The sequence below is a fragment of the Pipra filicauda genome, unplaced genomic scaffold (assembly GCF_003945595.2).
Source record: "Pipra filicauda isolate LSUMZ 115617 unplaced genomic scaffold, ASM394559v2 scaffold451_size532456_pilon, whole genome shotgun sequence".
NCBI classification, from domain to species: domain Eukaryota; kingdom Metazoa; phylum Chordata; class Aves; order Passeriformes; family Pipridae; genus Pipra; species Pipra filicauda.
In genome coordinates, this window is record NW_024104589.1 from 82,502 (window position 1) to 100,945 (window position 18,444).

Sequence of the window (18,444 nt, forward strand, 5' to 3'; positions counted from 1 at the left end):
GAGGGGTTTCAGAAGCCTAGAGCAAACTCCTTGAAGTGGCACTGAGAGGGAGCCAGGGGAATGAGTATGAGCGAGTCTTTCTCCTGGGCAGCTGATGTGACATTTAATGGATGGTCTTACCAATTTTACAGGATATATGCTTGAACCAGACCAAGAGAAGAGACCTGATATTTTTCAAGTGTCTTACTTTGCCTTTAAAATTGCCAAAAAGGATTGTCCTGTGTCTAATATTAATGTAAGTAGTCTTTAATTTTTTCAGTCTTTTCAGTGTATTATGTAGGTAGCATTGAGAAAAGTCTGCTGAGAGATCACTTCAATTTAATAATAAACCTGATTTCTAAATGTAAAACATAGCAGAGAAGACTGGAAGCTGCTGTTGTGTACACGTAGTATGAGCTCTGAACAAAACATGTTCTTAATTTTGACAGGGTAGCTTCATGGACTCTATTGATACTGCATCATGCAAATGACTTTTAGTCATTAGTAATCTCTTCCTTTAATACAATTAGTATGAAATATATTACCGAACTTAAACTTGTTGACAATAGAGGGTTTTGTGTTGTAACTGTAGTGTCAAGAGCATTTGTTTGCTTTGGGCAACCCCTTTTTCTCAATCATCCTTAACAAATGTGTCAGTCCCTTGGAAGGACCCCAGTGAACTGAAGGCAAATAGAGCAGTGCCTGAGTTAGCCTGTATTCCTGCCCTTGCTTCCCGTGGGAGTTGGACCTTGGCAAGTGTGAACTTTGTCTCATAAGTCACCTTCACAAATGTAATTACTCTGATGGAATTTGAAGGCACATCACTAATGTTGATTATTATAAAGTGGTTCTCAAGAGAAGCATCAGGAAAAATCCATCTCAAATTTTGAGTTTGCAACAGTCAATTATAGTGAGCTCTGCCTTCAGGGGCAGACAAGTGAACTTCCTGAGATCCCTCTGACTTCCTTTATCCTTGTAGAAGGAGGTGTTCAGTAAGTGTGAGTGTTGCCTTTTGGATACACATGTTAAAAAAATAAGAAGGAAATCTTGAAGTACTTGACAAGTAACTGTCTCTACTATTTGTGACTAGATTTTTTAGATTTGCATGCTGTACATGCATTTGTCATTAGAGATGATCTTCGTACTCTCTCCCCCAAAATTACCGTTTTCCTTGGTAAAATATGGTTTAGGTGATTCACTCAGGAATTTATTTGAGAAAGGGGGTAAGTTAAATGCCCAGGGAAGCTTGGATGCTGAATGGTTTTCTGGAATTTGCGTTGCAGTGGAAGAGCTAAGTGGACTAAAAACAGTTTCCTCCAAAGATTGGGCTTGGAATTTAGTTCCTCAGCTTGAGGCTGAAGTAAGTCTGCTCTGTGCAGTCACGCGAAAATGTCTGAAGAAACTGTTGCACTTTATTGTTGATAGTTGTTAGTGTGTAAACGTAGTGAAGTAGTTGACAAAACAGACCAGTCATGTTCTGGTTTTATTTCTGCAATGGATGAGAGAGTGTAGAGATACTGTTAAATTAAAACTCATTTAATCTACAGCTGTGAGTTGAGCAGGAAGCCTTGTAACATCCAAGTCTTAAACCCTAGTATTCCTTTTCAATATGTAATGATTTTTTCGTTTCAGGATTTCATTTTTTTAAATTTATTTAAATTTGTTTTTCCCAAGAGTTCTCCTGTCCCTTCAACTCTCCCTGAACCCATGACAGCTAGTGAGGCAGCTGCTAGAAAAAGCCAAATAAAAGCAAGGTGAGAAGAAGATGTGACTTCACTTTTTTTTTTTTTTTGCAAAGATTGTTAAACTACATGTTGGTCTGAAACCTGTTTGCAAATACTTGTTAATAAATGAAATATTACTGTAGTAGAAGTCATTAGATAAACTGCAATTGTAAGAGCTTCAAGTCTCCCTTTGAATTCCACTCCTTTGCTTTTTTCATTATATTGAGAATCCTGGGAGGAAAAACTGAGAACCTGGTTAATGAAAGTAAATGGATTTTGTTGGGTTTTGCTTCTGGTTATTTTGTGTTTTTTTCCAGAAGTTCCAATTTTATACCGAAGTAGTCCCTTTTGTCCTTGTAGGTGAAAACAAATCTATAACATTGGGGCTTCCTATTGATGCTTTTGATTTCTGCTATGGTAGAGTGTGTGCTTAATGATTCCTTTACCCTTCTATTCCTTGTTAATGGAAGTTGTTAGTTCTGTTTACAAAAAATAGAAATGAAAACACAAGAAATGAGTAGAAGTAGAAACGAGTTAAGAGATGAGATTTTCCTTTATCTTATTTCCTGTCTGTATGAACAGTCAACATGTTTCTAGTCAGGACTTGACTGCCACTCACTGCTGGGAACTGAGAGGAGATTATTCAGGGAGATAGCATCTAGTGTCATGATCTCCTTGGGAAAAGGGCTGCTGCATGGCTCCTTCTTAATGATATTCTGTGTTAGTCATATCCGAGAGCTGCCAGGGGTGGTGGGTAGAGTATTAGGAAGCAAACTTAAGGTACTGAAGTGCAATGTAGAAGTAGAGTAGCTCATGGTTAAGACATGACTGAGCTATTAAGAGATGTACTGTGTCTAATTTGAAGAAGAAATAGTTGTCTTTTTATGAAGTATCTTACATGGGGAAATTTTCCCTTTCAGATTAACAGATACTGTTGGACCAACAGAAACCTCAATTGCACCACGGCAAAGACCAAAGGCCAATTCAAGCACTGCCACTTCCAGCGTGCTGGCAATCCAGAGCTCAGCAACTCCTGTCAAAGTACAAGTTCCTGGGGAATTTGGCAATCGTGGGCAAAAAGGTAACTTAAGGAAGTTAAAGGATGGACCAAAATACATTTCTTTGTCTCCTTGATCTAATAGGGATAGCCTTTAAAACTCAAATTCATCTACCTTTCCTTATATACCAGAAATCAAATCTTCATCCTTTCCAAAAGACTTGAAATATGTGAGTTGGAAGTTTGGCCAGGTGGCACAAAAACTAAATCCACATTATTGAGAAGCAAAGGTGTGTTTTCATTATGCTTACTGCTGGTGTTTAATGAACTTTCTCACTGAGAGTTCAGGGTCACTTTTAACTTGAAATTAATTCACAAAAAGTATGAAACTCTTTAACAAACTGCTTTTGTTGTAGTAGGAAAAATATTCTCCTATGCCTCAATAAGTCATGAGATATCAACAGTATGTTGGTGGTATTTGTAGTCTGGAACCGTGTAAAAATATCACTTCTCTATGGACTGACAGATTGATTTCACATTCCACTGAGTGCAATAGAGGGGAGTCACTGGGGGAGACACAATTGAGTGAAATGGGTTTTGAAGAAATCCTTTATGAATTCTTCTTTCTCAGTCCAGAAGGGTTATGGCTCTGATAAATACTCACTTAAATAGGTATCATTTTTATCTTGAACACTTTAAAGTTGCACTTGGTGCTGTTATGTGTCTATTACAGTACAGGAAGTGTGGCTTCAGGGCTGGTATTGAGAAAGTAGGAAAAGGTCAGAGAGAATGTTTGTGTCCCAGTGTGAACAATTTTTTCTAGATGGGATGTAAGTAGCATCTGACTTGGAAGACTTTTCCTGTTCTGACAAGGAATGGATCATTCCTGGGCACTTGAGAATATAAACAGCATGCAGGAGATGGATTTATGTTGGTAACTGTTTACTTAAGTGGCTGCAAAAACAATTGAATGGCCAAAGCAGTCAGGTGTTCGGTTTAATGGAGCATGACAGGTGAACCAATAGTTCCCTTAAAGAAAAAAATGTGTTGTTTTGTATACATACAAAGCTGTACACTTTGAGGGTAAGGGTTTGAGGTACTACAGTGTGTAACTTGAGTGTTAGTAAAGCAGAAGTCTGGAACCCAGCTTGCTGTTGTGAGACCAGAGGAAGCTCCCGGTATCTTCTAAGTAGAAATGGTTCATTTGCAGGCCTGGAAGTATTTTTGGAGAAGCCAATTTGGCATCTAACAGCTGTCCTAGTTGTCAGGGTGGGATGGGAAGCTCATGGACTGTGTCACCTTGAACTGTTGGGTGAAGAGGTAGCTGCCAGGGAGAGCTGAGGCTGGAGTTGGGATGGGGATGTCAGTAGTGTTGTGTGACTGTCGCAGGAACCACGCGCCCCGGGAACGGCCAAGAGCTCTCTCAGTGCCAAGGGACCACCCCGCACGGGCCGCAGCAGCACAGGGTCCTGCAGCAGCTGCAGCAGGGAGACTGGAGGCTGCAGCAGCTGCACCACCTGCACCACCAGCAGCACCAGCCCACCGTGCAGGACGCTTACATTCAGCAGGTACAGTCACATCTGTTAGGCGTGTCTGACACGCACCTTACGCTTACTGCTGTAATGCACTGGGAATCGTGTGCTGCTTAAGCATTTCTGCTGTTGCTGACTGTGGTTTTTCCTGCTAAAAGAGCTCCTGTCCCTTCGTACCTACCCTTCGTAGGCCCTGTAATGCTCATCCTAGGAAGTTGCTTGCTTTATGCTGTTTTGTTTCTGCAGTTTGACCCTGAATCCCAGCTTGCTTTGCGTCGCCACCGTGTGGCTGAAATGAAGGCTCTATCTATGTGTGAGGGTGCTTGGGATAAATATTAGGAGTTACCTAGGTGATTATGCCGTGCTTGCAGAAGGTGGTTGTACGTGGACCAGTGCTGATTATGTAGTGTAATTTTTTGTTAAAAGTGGGGAGGTGGGAAGGAAAAAGCCTCTAAACAGAATGATTAAAATGCAGTGACTGAATTGCAAGCTGGTTCTTGGTTATGTGGTATCTAAACTGAAAAATGCTGTGGAGTCAGAAGTGATATTTTTAGCTGATGCTTCTTTGAATATCTGGCTATTTCTGAAGGGGAATCATGACTTCTCAAAGCTGTTTTTTCCTTCTCAACTCCAGTATCAGCAAGCAGTGCATCAGCAGATGGTCCAGCAGCAGCTGTTGCTGCAGTCTGTGTACCAGCAGCAGCCTGCCCAGTCGCAGTATCCTGCCATGGTATGTCATGAGTGGAACAGAGGGTACAATCCGAAAATGTGGGCCGTGTTTGTAAGTCTGTTGTGTAGATGAAGTGAGAGAAGGGTGTGAGTAGTTATAATGAGGTGTGGATGTGGTAAATAGTGTGAAGATGGGGATCCGAAATGGTATTGAGTTGGGGGAATTTACCCAAACTAATCTGGAGTTGCAGTTGTGTATTAATTGGATGGGATATCTTTCTAATTTTATAAGTAGGTATATGCGAATTTGAAACAATTGGTGCTTAAGGTTTGCAGTAGTGACCACAGCAACAATTATATTATACTACTAAGTGACAGATGACACAGTGATATGACATCCTTAAATGAAGAGCAAGAGGAGCTAACTGGCATATCCTGGTTTTTTTAAAATCAGGAGAAATTGTCCTGAAATTGTGATTACTGATTAAGAGTTGGGTATGCTGTGCTGTGCAGTAGCATATACTTAGGTTGCAGTAATTTGAAAAAGCTAAGTGGTAATAGACTGGAAAAGAGACCCAGTATTACTGACCTGTTGGAGCAGTTCCTTTGCACCTGCGTGTTCTGGAGTGGGATGGTGGGTGGTTGTTTGGCTGCAAGTCCAGTGCTGTGAGTGGGCAGAAGAGATGGACCCGGCCCACGTGTGTGTGTTGCTAACACAACCCTGGTGCCCCCAGGTGCAGTATCAGCAGGCTCTCCTGCAGCAGCAGATGCTGGCCCAGCAGCGGTCACAGCAGGCACAGTCCCCTGAATACATCACCTCTCCACAAGACTTTGCACCAGCCTTAATCTCCTACCCCAGCTCACTCCCAGTGCATGCTGGAACACTGGCAGATCCTCCCCATCCTACAAGCAGGTGAGTGTTCTGGCTGAGGTATGCTCAGGGGTTTCTTGTGGCTTATATTATTAACTGTGATTAGCATTGCTTAATAAAGGGTAATAAATAATGACTTTGCTGTGAATTCTTATGAACAACAGTGTGTGGAATAAAACCCCCGTTCCTTTCTGATTTAAAAATAAAGAAAAACCCAGATTTGTCCAGTTTCACTGATGTTATGAACTAGGTTATATGTTTATGTAGGTTCTTACTAGGTTTCCCTTAAGGTAGCTTTCAGATGCTTTTGGGATGAACTGTTAATGGATATGTGTTCCTTCTGTGTAGTGTTTTGGTATAATGAAGCGTGTCTCAGATTTTGACCCTGATAAATAATCCTGTTGATGTTTCTTTCTTTGCTTCCTTGAACTGACTTTACAGGTCAGGAATTCCTGATGCTGAAGCAATTACTGGTTACCCAAAGCAGAGCATCAGTAACCCGCCTGACATGTCAGGCTGGAACCCATTTGGAGAGGACAATTTTTCCAAGTTGACAGAGGAGGAGCTCCTGGACAGAGAGTTTGACCTGCTGAGATCAAGTAAGGGACGCTTGAAGGCTTACTTTGCTTCCCAGTAAATGAGGGCTCTGTAGTTGCTCAGCAGTTCCAACACCTGCCTGTCCAAGGGCCGTGCGGGCTGCGTACAGAACATTCTTTCTGAGCATTTGAGGGCACAGTTGGGCCTGTCTTCTTCCCTTGCTTTTCCTTTCTGAAAATGTGTGCAATAGGAACTCGCCGTCTCAAACTGGTAGTTACTGGCTCAGTTACTGCAGAAATGGTACTGCTGTAGCTCTTCAATGCTGCTGCTTGTGTCACCTTCACTGTCAAGAGGCTCTCAACAGCAGAGCTTTGTTGTCAGATGGGAACAGAAGTTTGGCTGCTTGCTTTATTCCTTTCCAGCTTTTTTCTTGCACACCAGAGCAGAAGATTGTGTGGGTCTGATATGTCCTTTGAAAATGCCTGAAAGAAAATTGATCTATTACATTATGTTAATGTTTTGTAATGTCCTTTCTGATGAGTGGCTAAATGTAAGGGCTGCTTTATTGTTCTGATATGGCAATAGTTGAATAAACTTTTTCCTCTTGAAGTCAGTTATCTCCATGGTTTTTACTTGGAATTACTTCCTCTTCTTAATTGCTTAACACATGCTTGTTAGATGCTCTTCCTGTAACTGATTTTGTTGAGATCAGATTTATCAGTGGGACTCAGAAGATGTGACAATATCAAAAAACAGCTTGTGCATGCTTGGTTCTCTATCAGCAATTTCCTTGCAATTAAACGTGCAGTAAAGTTGAATTTCAAGTAATTAAAGAACACCTCTGCCTTTAGCTGGGTCTTTCTTCTTGGATTCCCATGTCCTTGAATGTAATTGAACAAGATGTGCACACTACTTGTTAATCCTTAAGGAAAGTAACTGAGTGGGTTTGTTTGTGAAACTCTAGTTGATAGTTTTTGATTATGTTTATCAATGAAGACTTACTTTTGAGATATAAAAGTAGCCTGCACACATTTCACAGTACAGTTACTTACTGCTAGCTGGGTAATGGCTAATGTACCAGCTTAAAAATGAGCACACCTTCCAAATCCAAGTTTAGGATTTGACTCAGGAGTGGAATTGAATATCTTTAAGCATGCTGCTTCCACATGAGGCCTTCAGGCATTCAAAATAATCCACTCTTGGGTCCAGAGCAGGCTAGTTTGTAGCAGGTGGTCAGTACATTACCCACTGTCAGAATCTGTAACTGTTGGACTGGTGATGGTAAGTTTGAGATGGGCTTGGTTAACCCACAAGTTGTGCACAAATCAAAGTGCCAAAGACCACATGAACTGAGGCTTGTTTGGGGCTCACCTCTTCAAGGTAATTCAGTGCACAGGAGAGCTGGGTGTGATAACGCACTTCGTACACTGGATCCAGAAAGTCAACAGCAACATTGTGCTTTGTAGCAACCAGCATTAGGTTTACTAGTCACTTGAATACAGAACTTGTCAAAATGAAAAGCCATGACTGCTTTGAGCAGCAGCACACTAGATGGCAGGCTTGTTTGTATGGGGTGGGCTGCAGATAAGAGTGGTTCCAAGGCCTTGGGGCTTGGTGTCTGTTTGAGGCCCAGGGCAGGGAGACAGTGGTAGTTGGTATCTGTGTGTACACAGAGATACACATGTCACAGCCTTTAAAGACCTTCTAACTTGGGTTTTTTGGTATTAAGGCTGTTTGTATTTTGGTATCATGTTGGGCACAACAGCCTTAATATGAGCTTATCTCAGTGTTAATGCCTTTGCTGCAGCCAAGGCAGAAATATATAGGCTTTGTCCACTGGTACTTTATCAGCCTTAGCTGGAACAATGAGAAATTGGGAGATGGATTGTACAGTTGAGGCTTGGACCTATAAAATTGTCTTTAACTGTATAATACTTCCTGGAATTTCCTCAGGTCTGAATTAAGATTCAAGGGCGAGCTCTTTTTAGGTGTAGGTTATCTCTTTTGAGGGAAAGAGGCAATTTTTTTGCCATCTAGAGAAAGGAGAAGTGCAGATACAGGTCTGATAAGTGATTATATTTTTCTATTACTAAATCCAATTGCTGTGCCATACTTCACAACTCTCATACTGTTATGTAAGTTTGTCTTTTTGCCATGTTATATGGTGCTGAGTAGCATTCAAAACATAAACCCTTTCTCACCCCTTTCAAAAGCCTACTTTATATTGTTGAGCTGATGCTTCACATGTAAATGAAAGATGTTTCTTAGTCTGTCAAATACTTTTAAAGCTGATGTGCTCATGACAGTAACACATGAGTAATTAAATATACACAGCCTTTGTTAGAGGATCAAGATGTTGTCACACTTTGTCAGGCTGATATTACTGTTGGATTTCATGGGTCGAGTGGCTTAATGTCAATGTGTGCAGTGATGGGGGTATTGCTGGGATGATTCATCACTTGTGTAAAAGGGATCCAACTCCCAGATCATGATACCTTGCTCGCACTTGGTGAATGCTTTCCTAGTAGAAAGGTGGCAGTTACAGTAAAGGACAAGGTGCAGCTGGATGGAGGTGTCTGAACGGAGCACCTTTGTGATATGGAGTGACAGGTTGGAGCTCTGTGTTCTTGTGTACACTGCTGTTTCCCTGCTGTTACCATCACTTAGTGATGGGACAGAAGCAGCAGGTGATGCTCAATTTCTGACAGCATTGTGAAGAAGTGGATTTCTTAAACAGCTTCTGTAACCACTTAATAATCTGTGCAGAGCTGGGAGCCAAGAAAAGGAGTGTGCTGTCTCGCTGGGAAGACAGCAGCCCAGCTTTCACTGAGTCACACAAAGGTGGTGGTTAGGCCAGGGATATCACCCTGGTGCTCCAACAGAGACAGGTGTGGGTGCAGTCTCCCAGGTGCTCTGCTCATCTCCTCTGCAGCCTGCACAATGGGAAGGAACTGCCTGGGCCAGCTGGGCTTTTACCTGTCAAAAACCCCTAATAGAGAGTTTATTATTCCCTCACCCTGTGCAGCACATACCTTGCATAGGCATAAGACCTGACATTTTTATTTTATTTTACTTTATTTTTTGTTCTGTTTCATTTTGTTTTTTACAGACAGGCTGGTGGACAGGAGAGCATCTTCAGATAAGAATGTGGAGCCACATTCTGCTCCACAGAAAAGTCCTCCTGAAGATCCCTTTGGTTCTGTTCCTTTCATTGCTCACCAAGGCAAGTTACACCTGTGACATGATTACCTTGTAGCTATAGGTGTACATACATGTACATGTATGTGTCAGAGTGTGCACAGAAGTTAAACCACCAAAGAGTGGTTGAGGGATCAACTGCCTCCTGAAAGCACTCGGGCTAAAGAGATTTTTTTATTATGCTAATTACCTCCAATGAAAAACCACTTGTGCGTCTGGCTCTGGTGCCTGTACGGTGACACTGTGTATCCTTAGCAGTGCTATTCCCCTGGACTGGGGTAGAACCACAAGTGCTTTTGCTGAGGGCAAATTACTTGCTAAGGCCAAGTTCTGCCACTTCCCTGTAGTCTGCTTCTTACTCACGCTGTTTCTGTAGTTAGTTCTCCAGACTGTAAGCTTCTGCTGCATTTAATGCACTATTTTGGTACAAATTGAGTCAAACCCAAACATTTTGTTGTCTCTACACGGGGAGAGGAGGGTGGGCATTCATTATTGCCTTTCGGTTCAGCTTTGATCTTTTTTTACCTTGGATGGAAGTAAAACTAACATGGCATGTGGGCATTGACTGTGACTGGGAAACTGCATCATGGTCCAGCTTAATCAACAGTTTTCACATTTGGTTGATCAGCACTTTAATATTTATTTTGGTACCTGTGACAAAGTAAAGCCTATGTGATAGTTAAATGTTAAAAACAGCTTGAGTCACTTCTGGAGCCACTTAGGTGCTTACTGAAGTTTTGTTGAGAGTTCTTGTGTGACAAAGGTGCCTTAATATGACTCTTACAGACTGTTCTTACAGAAGTTGAAAAGCTCAGGTAACGTGCCTTAAAATAAATCAGTTGGGGTCAACCTAAGTTATCCGTGTTTTCTTTCAGTTGGGTCTCGCATTCTTGGAGATCCTCTACTAGGGCTGCTTAGTGCTCACAGGTGTTCTGTGCTGCACGTAGTGTTGGGTGAGCAAGGTAACGTGTTCTGCAAAGCCATTGGTGAAAATCCCCCACAGCACCCCTGTGTGCTCCTGTTGTTGGACTTGAATTCATTCTGTTTGGTCTAATACTCTGCTCTGAGTTTGTGGTTTTGTTGTGCTCACTAGACAAGACAAGTTTGCCTTCAGTCATCTTGTTCATGTCCAGTAGATCAGTGCCACGTGAAAGCCATTTAAATAAAGAAGGGTTTGCCCTATAGGTGCTCTTGGGGAGGGTTTTCCCTGGAGTCTTCATTCAAGTGGTTGCTTTGGTTCATAGGCGAGCCTGAATTCACATGCACAACAAACAGGGTAGTTGTACTTGATGTGAGATGGGGACCATCAGGTGCTTAGTCGCCTGCGAGTATTCCTGCCCTTGTGTCCAGGGGTTGTTTTGTTGCTTTCCTCACCTGAGATCTTGCAAGTGCATCTGCTCATTGCTGTTTTTTTCAGTGGGTTATAATATAGCTTGGACTGTAAGGAATGCCCTCGCTGTGTTCTGTTTTGTGTCTTAATCTTTGTTACTTTGAATCCAAGTTTTAGTTCTTGACATACTAAAAAATAAAGGAGAGATGCCTTCTGTTAAGGTCTGGAAAAACCAATTCTGTCATGGCTGAAAAACCCAAAGTGCTTGGGACATGCTGAGCTGGTTTGTGAACTGGTACCTGTAGCATTGGAAAAAAAAAAATCAGGCATTTTTCAGTAGCCTTTTTTCTCTGGAGTTGTAACTGGCACTTAAACAAGAGTACATACTGGCTTGATTTCAAGGAAGATATTGTTAATTATGTGTTAACAGTGAACTGCACTTCGTAAAAATCTCTGATACAATAAATCTTTAAATGTAATGATTTGTATTTTAAGCTGATTTTTGTTGCCCATTGAACTGTTCTTGGTAATGTCTTGAAATGAGGTGTTGTAAGACAACTAAGACAAGGAGAATGCTGTTCACTTAGACATATTTCATTGCTCATTGAGGGCTTTCTAGGGCCAAGTTGACAAATGTCCCAAATGTTTTGATTTCCTCTTGTCCTTAAGATTGTTATGTAACATGTTCTTTCAAGTTTGTTCCTTGTAATTGTGAAAGATGTAACAGAAGTAAACCACGTGTGTACCTTACTCAGGGCATCATCCAAGAGCAGGTGACTACATGGAAAGTGGAGCAGGAGGTTAATATGTTGAGTGCAATTCCAGCGTTGGGGGGAGAGACTCTGAACCTCGTTAGAGCACGAGTGTCCTTTCCTTACTGTGACATGTCTCGGAGCCAGCGTGCAGTGTGTTAGCACTGTTTGCCCAGGGTTCTGACTGCTCAGTTCGGACTTGCTGGATTGCAATGGGATGAAATGTTGATGCTATAAACACAGGATTTTAAAGAAAATAAAATTGACTTTATTGTAAAGTGACAGCTCTTATTGCAAGTGTGTTCTACTGTGTTGGCCACAGTTCTGACTCCAAGGTGGTTATTTTTCTGCTTGGTTTCCTTTGCTGTGACATAGGTCTGCTGTATAAATGGTGTATGTGGGCTGTGGCTGAGTAGAGTCACCCAGAGGATCTCTTTGGTTTTGGAGGCTTAAGGGTTCTCTACTGAAAGGAGCAACTAATTCCTGTCATCTGATGTGAGGTGGCAGCAAAAAGCTGAAAATCACATGCCGTTTTTTGACTTAACTTAACACCAAGTAGTGGTACTTGGGCAAAATAAGTGTCACCAGGTATGTTTACGTGTGTCTGGGAATGGGATGCAAGGGAGATGCAGGGGATGGAATTGGAAAACTTAGATCATTGCTGGAGAAGTCCACGGGCTGCTGTGAATTGCGATATATTGTGATATGCTGTGAATTGTGGGATATTGCCTGTGGAGCTGAGAGTGCATTTCAGCCTGGCACTGCTGCAAGGATCACCAGAGAAGAAAACCTGGAACTGGATGGACTACAGCTGCTTATCTGTCAGACCTTCTGTACTTACTCTTGTCCACTGGGAATGGAGAACCAACGACAACATGTGTGACCCCAGGCATGCTGCCCAGAGGGCACGTGGGGTGTGAAATCACATAATGTGGTATTTGGGGGCGTCTTGGGCTGGTGGAGAGGGAAGCAGTGTGGAAGCACTTGGTGTGTATCCTGTTATAAGTGTCCTCACAAGCACTACGTGTAAATTTGCTGCATACACTAACTTATGTCTGAATGTTTGTGGAAAATAATGTCTTAGGACTTGAGATGACTGGAAAATTGGCTTGGGAAAGCATTCCAATGCTCAGTCTGTTAGTAACAAACGTGACATTGCAAGCTTCTTGTGAAAAAGAGAGAAGAAAGCACAGATGAGTAGCCAGCACTGAGGCACTTAGGCACTTGTCATGTGGAAAACAGATGCTGGTTCTGGAATGCTTGAAACACTGCATGGTGACAATTGTAAAAAATCGTGTCCCGTCGTCAGCATTTTGGAATGGAAGCTTTTGGTTCAAGTGTGCATTAACCAGCTTGTGTTGTTACATCCTTTGTTGACATCAAGTTGAGTGTTTCAGAAACTCAGGCAAGACGCATTTTAAGCTATTTCTAAATGCCAAGAAGGACATGTCATAAATATAGTACAGTTTGCTGTTGAGTTTTACTAAGTGGCCTTTTGCCATCTAAGGTTTGTTCACACCAATTCTTTGTGGGATGAAACTGGGCTAGATCGCCTTTTGCTTCCCTCAGCTTAATACTGACATTCAAAGAAGTAATACAAGACTTGAGGTAACACTCAGTGATGTGGATGGACTGTGTGAAGTGGAGGTGTTGGGAACCTTGCCTGGTATATGTCTGCCAGTGCTGACCTGGAGCTGTCTGACAGGAATTTGGGTCCTGTGGAGACTCTGCGTGAGCTGTCTCCTGGCTTGCCTTACTGGGATAAGGCTCTGATTCAGGCCCTCTCATTAACTGTTCTACTGAATGTTTTAAAGCTCAGTTGGGCTCTAGATGTGGTACTTCTCCATCGAATCACTTGGCTTTTGTAACCTCCACAGATAACCCCTTCCCAGCCACTGCAGCCTTGTTCACTGTGCAGAGACTGGGGATAAAAGCAAGTTCAGTTCCATAGCAGCTTCCTTCTGTCTTCCAGACTTCCTGCACTCAGAGACCTAGTGATGTCTGCAAATGGTGATTTTAGATGTCTTGGAATAAGAGGGGCTTTGTGGTGTGATGTGTGTTGTACCACCTGTGTGGATCTTGCAATAAACCAGCTGTCTGTGTGCCAGGCAGCAGTGCCATGGGAATGATCCGGAGCCTTGGACACAACATGTCTCTGAAAAGACCCTGCTGCAGTAGCTGGTGATGAGCATTCACCGTATCACAGCAGAAGAGGGATGTTCTGGCATGAGGAAACTCAGGTGTTGACTACTGATGTAGTTGTTTCGTGTACTGCCTCGAACACGGTTTCAGAGCACTGCAAGTGTTGTACCATAGCTGTGGAGCCTTGGGACCGCTGTGCAGTCTGGGCCTTGGAGTGAAACACAGCTCGCTAGAACTGAAAAAGAAACTACGAACATCCCAACAGGAGAAACAAAAGACTTGAGCCACTGTGACAGCACTAAACAGCTCATGCCACCAGGTCATGTTTGTTTGGCAGTTGATGTTCTGGATTATTAAGACACCCAGACCTGCACAGTGATATGGCTGTTGTGCAGTGCTCCAGATTTAGCTAACTCAGCAATTAAATTCGGTTCAGATCAATGTTTGTTCTCGCTGAACTGTTACTCTGTATCCTCTCCTGGGCTCCAGTTTCAGGTATTGGTACTGCTTGCTGGATACAGGTTCCCTGTATCAAGATAGTCTTTAGACTTCAGCTTTTCCAGGGAATACTTCCCAAGTAACCTGAAATTATCCACCCATCGCTAGTATAAATTATAGGTGTGGGCTCTGCCAAGAATTTGCTTTTTCTTTCCAAAGTGATTCAGTGGGGGGTTTTTTTGGTTTTTTTTTTTCCGAACAATCATGGACACATTTCACTCCTTTTATGACACGTTTCAACCTTTAGACTAATTATTGAAAAGAAATGTCAGCAGTAGGCGAGGCAGAAGTGTGGTGTTCTCCCATTTTTTCTTGTCCTTGAAAATAAAGGTGGTAAGTAGTGTAAATCCATTACAGTGCTGAGCAGCTGCTGGCCTGGCTCTGGTCAGAGAACTGGTGCAGATTTAGTTGCAGCCCGCGGGTAATCCTTGGGCTGACATGTGGCAAATTGTTCTGAAATGATGGTGGCAGTATGTTCCCAATTCCAAGGAAGCTTAAAGCTCTTATGCCCCACTCCTGAGCCACCCCCGCAATACCCTAAAATGAGGGGCCAGCAGAAGGCATGTAATTATTGCAGTTGTTAGAGGGAATTCATCCTCTTATAATCCTGTGTCTCGAAAAAGAACATCAGAAAATTTCCTTGAAGATTGGGATCTTCTTATATGATTAAAGATGTTCCACCTGGCTCGCATTTGAGCAAAGAACAATTGTTGGCTACAAGCTGCAAACCTGATTAGAAGTGTGGTAATCTGAACAGCACATTGCAAACAGATGTTACTGACCAGTGTGCAGCATTTTGGTGTAAATATGTATCTGAACAGTGTCTGCAGCAGGGCAGCCTGAGAAGAGGGCATGAAATCAGCATGACACAACGCCTCAGTTAGGAAAGCTGTTTGGCCAGAGCATTAAATTGCCATTAAGCAGGAGATTTTCCATTTTGGGGCATTGTTTCTGTTTGTAGTGCTCTTTATTTCATTTGCTAACTTCTTTAGCAGTGAGAACAGGGACAGCTGAAGTGTAGAAAACCAAACTATTCCTGTCATGATATAAAACCCAGTAGTTCTAGAGAGGATATTTTTGTTTCTTTGGTTTGGATTTGACACCAGTTTTCTTCCTGTTCCTGAGGCTAACGTGAAGCCACTGTGGGTGTGAAGGTGCATGCAGAGAGGATTTGTTCCTGAAGGTTGGCCAGGTAGGACTAAAAGCGTTGAAGATGAGTATCTTGGAGTAGTTTCTGCTTGGAGTTTCCAACACCTCCACACAGACTGAGGAATAAAGCAAGATACTTGCTCTTTCCTGACAGACACCGATGGGGGAGCAGTGAGGTCACCACTCTGGAAATACCCCTTGGAATACACGTGTCTTTTGAAACCCATGTAGCTCACAGCACTATCTGATGTGTGCCACTGGCTTTCCTGCTGACAGCATCTGTGTAGGGTCATACATGGGGTGCTGGTTCTGAAACTTTGATAATGGTGAGCTGTTAGTGTAGGTTGTGAGTTTGTGATCACTGATGGGTAATTCTCAGGCTGTACAGTACATAGACATTGATTGCTGCTGCTGCCATAAACAGGTCACATCCATAACTGTCAGAAAGGATGGATAAGGATGAATCTCCTGAAAAGCTAGGGATTTGGAGACCCTGTTCAGAAACCACTGATGAGCTCAGAGGCCCTCATTGCCTTGTGCTACGAGGATGTTATATCTGGATAAAGAAGTATTCCTGTAATATTTTCAGTGGCCTGTGAATGGAGATATTTTGGATAGTTTTCTCTTTTGGGGGCGCACACTTACAAACTGCACACATTGGGCTTCCTTCTCCTGCCGTGCCTCATTGCTGCCAGCACCAAGGCTGATGTGTGCTATATCCAGTGTGCAGTGGCTTTGCCCCACCCGCCCCAGTCGAACAAGAGGCTGCAAAAGTGACAAGAACAGATTGCTGGGCGGAAGGTATTGTAAAAATGAACAAGTATGCCAAACTTTCAGTGCTCTTGTTAGCTACTCAAGCACCTCTGTGCCTCTGCCTCTTGTCAGGGAGGAAGGTGCTCAGCGTTTCCTCGGACAGTGGTTCAGAGCTGCAGGTGCACGGAGAAAACACCTGACTTCGCACACAGCAAGCACGTGGGCTCTGTCTTTGCTGGGGACCCACATCTCCAGCAAGTGGGATTGCTGAGTGAGTCATTCCTGCCTTCATCCCAGTTTCTCTAGAGGGGGTAGTTGCTAGACTTGAGTGGGAATCTTAGGGTGCTAATATGGATTCCCAAAAGACTGGGTTGTCTGGATGCCTGACTCTGTTGAGAATAACAGGTGGAGCTGTGGAGATGCTGGAGTGGCTGGTGTGCCAGTGCCAGGACGTGGAGTGTGGGGTGGGAAACTGCTCCAAGTGTTTTACCAAGTGCTGACAAGTCCTGTTTGCTGTACTGGAGAGGTCTGGTACTGAGAGGTACATGTCGTGTACCTTAAGTTATGTGGTCAGTGAGTCAGTGCCTGTTGGTGGAGGTTGGAGTGGGTTTTATCTTGTCAGTGCCTTTTGCAGTTTGTTGTCCAGGGATTGTGTGTGGCAGCATTTAACAAATAATAATAGGACTTTTAGGAAGCCAGGTATAGTAGGTAAACTATGGTTCAGTTCTTGCCTTAAAAAGAAATAAACCATTTTATAAATTATTTTCTGTGTATTAAAATTATATACAAAGGTTCAATTGTTGCTTGGGAGTGTAAACTCCTGGATATTGACTTAGAGAAAATGTTCGGGGGGTTTGTTGTGTAAGTGTTGTTAACATCTAACCTAGAAATATTTCCTTTTAAATCTATTTGCGTTTATGCTAACATGACTGTTTCAGTAAATATTGGAAACAGCAGGATTTGGAGGCTGGGGGGTTATAGTCCAATGTGAAGGCTGTACCTTTGGGAAATCTCAAGTAAGCAGCAAAATAATCCAGATTCTAATTTAGTGGGTAAAGCAAATATGTAGCATTTAAAATTACAGTAGATAAGAAGCAATCTGACACCAGAAGCAAAGAAGAAACAGCTCAAAGCCCTAATCACCTGATGTTTTCAGTCATTCTGGTCATCTTGTTTTTAAATCCATACATAAATTGTATTGCTGCCGAATTTTGATTATTTCAAGTGTAATGGCAAAGGAGCCAAGTAGCTGGTGGATGAGGAAATTCGATGTTAATTCCCTTTGCAAAAGGAGAAAATGCTTCTGTAAAACACTTCTCTGGTCTAAACTAAAGCATAGAAAGAAAAGAATCTGACTTGGCCTGAAAGTTGCATGCTAATTTCTTCGTGAAGGGAAGAATTAGCTGGGATTATTTTGTATATTGCAAGAAGAGTGTTATGGGCTGGATTCTGGCCAAAGATGTTTTTTGTAGAAATAGCTGGTGCCCAGAGCCATCCTCAGCTTTCTCAATCCTGTTAACACGTGGAGTCAGTGAAATTCCAGTATTTGTGTAACGAAGCCACAAGTGGAAGGTGTTGGTTTTGGTGGGAGGGTCTGCAGTCCAGTGCAGTGCTGCGGGTAGAGCTCATGAATAACTGTGTGGCGGGAGCAGCCCCTGTCCCCAGCTGGTGTCACACATGGAGATGTGAGGAGCTTGTCCCCACAGCCGGGGTGGCTGTGGAGGCCTCCCTGGGCAGGACTGCACACATCTTGGGAGTGGCTCTGTGCCTGCCAAGAGGGGAATTCTCACCGCTCCTTAAAGCAGCGTGGCCCAGGGTGATCTGTGTCTGAGAGAAAAGGGTGTCTTAAGAGCAAATGTACCTTCCAGCTTTGACTGCATTGCTCTTCCTCCTACTCCTTCTTTGTGATAGAAATCCAAGGCTCCTGAAAACATCTCTGCCCAGCACAGGGCTCTGACACAGGGACAGACTTGGCCTGCCGAGTGATGAGACCTGTGCCGGGGCACTGGGCAGCCTTTCCTGCTCTGCCTGTTCTTGCTGTCTCTTTTCTTTACTGCTGCAAATTTTCTACTGCTTCCAGAATTCCCAAGGCAACCACCCCACCATTGATTCATCAGTGAATTGTTCTTTTAGCTCTAGTTGTCAGTGAATAGCGGGGAGGAAGCTGTCAGAGTAAAATGAATACCTAAATTTCCTTGCTATAGAGAAGCTGAGCTGATGAATCGTATTTAGACACCAAGTGGGAAGCACTGCTCTCAAACTCCAGGGGTAGCTAGAGCTCTTTGTGCCTCATTTGCTACACTGGAAGTTAGA

At 43.0% G+C, this 18,444-nt stretch overlaps 1 protein-coding gene across 1 annotated transcript in view; it reads left to right on the forward strand.

Annotated features, from left to right (window-relative positions):
- Window positions 1-18,444, forward strand: part of BMP2K (BMP2 inducible kinase) — a 43,337-nt gene that overhangs the window by 22,940 nt on the left and 1,953 nt on the right. The window contains exons 8-15 of the mRNA XM_027711834.2: window positions 132-235; window positions 1,654-1,733; window positions 2,624-2,784; window positions 4,090-4,268; window positions 4,867-4,962; window positions 5,636-5,814; window positions 6,214-6,371; window positions 9,419-9,532. Coding sequence (XP_027567635.1) covers window positions 132-235; window positions 1,654-1,733; window positions 2,624-2,784; window positions 4,090-4,268; window positions 4,867-4,962; window positions 5,636-5,814; window positions 6,214-6,371; window positions 9,419-9,532 — 1,071 coding nt within the window. The remainder of the gene's footprint in view (window positions 1-131; window positions 236-1,653; window positions 1,734-2,623; window positions 2,785-4,089; window positions 4,269-4,866; window positions 4,963-5,635; window positions 5,815-6,213; window positions 6,372-9,418; window positions 9,533-18,444) is intronic.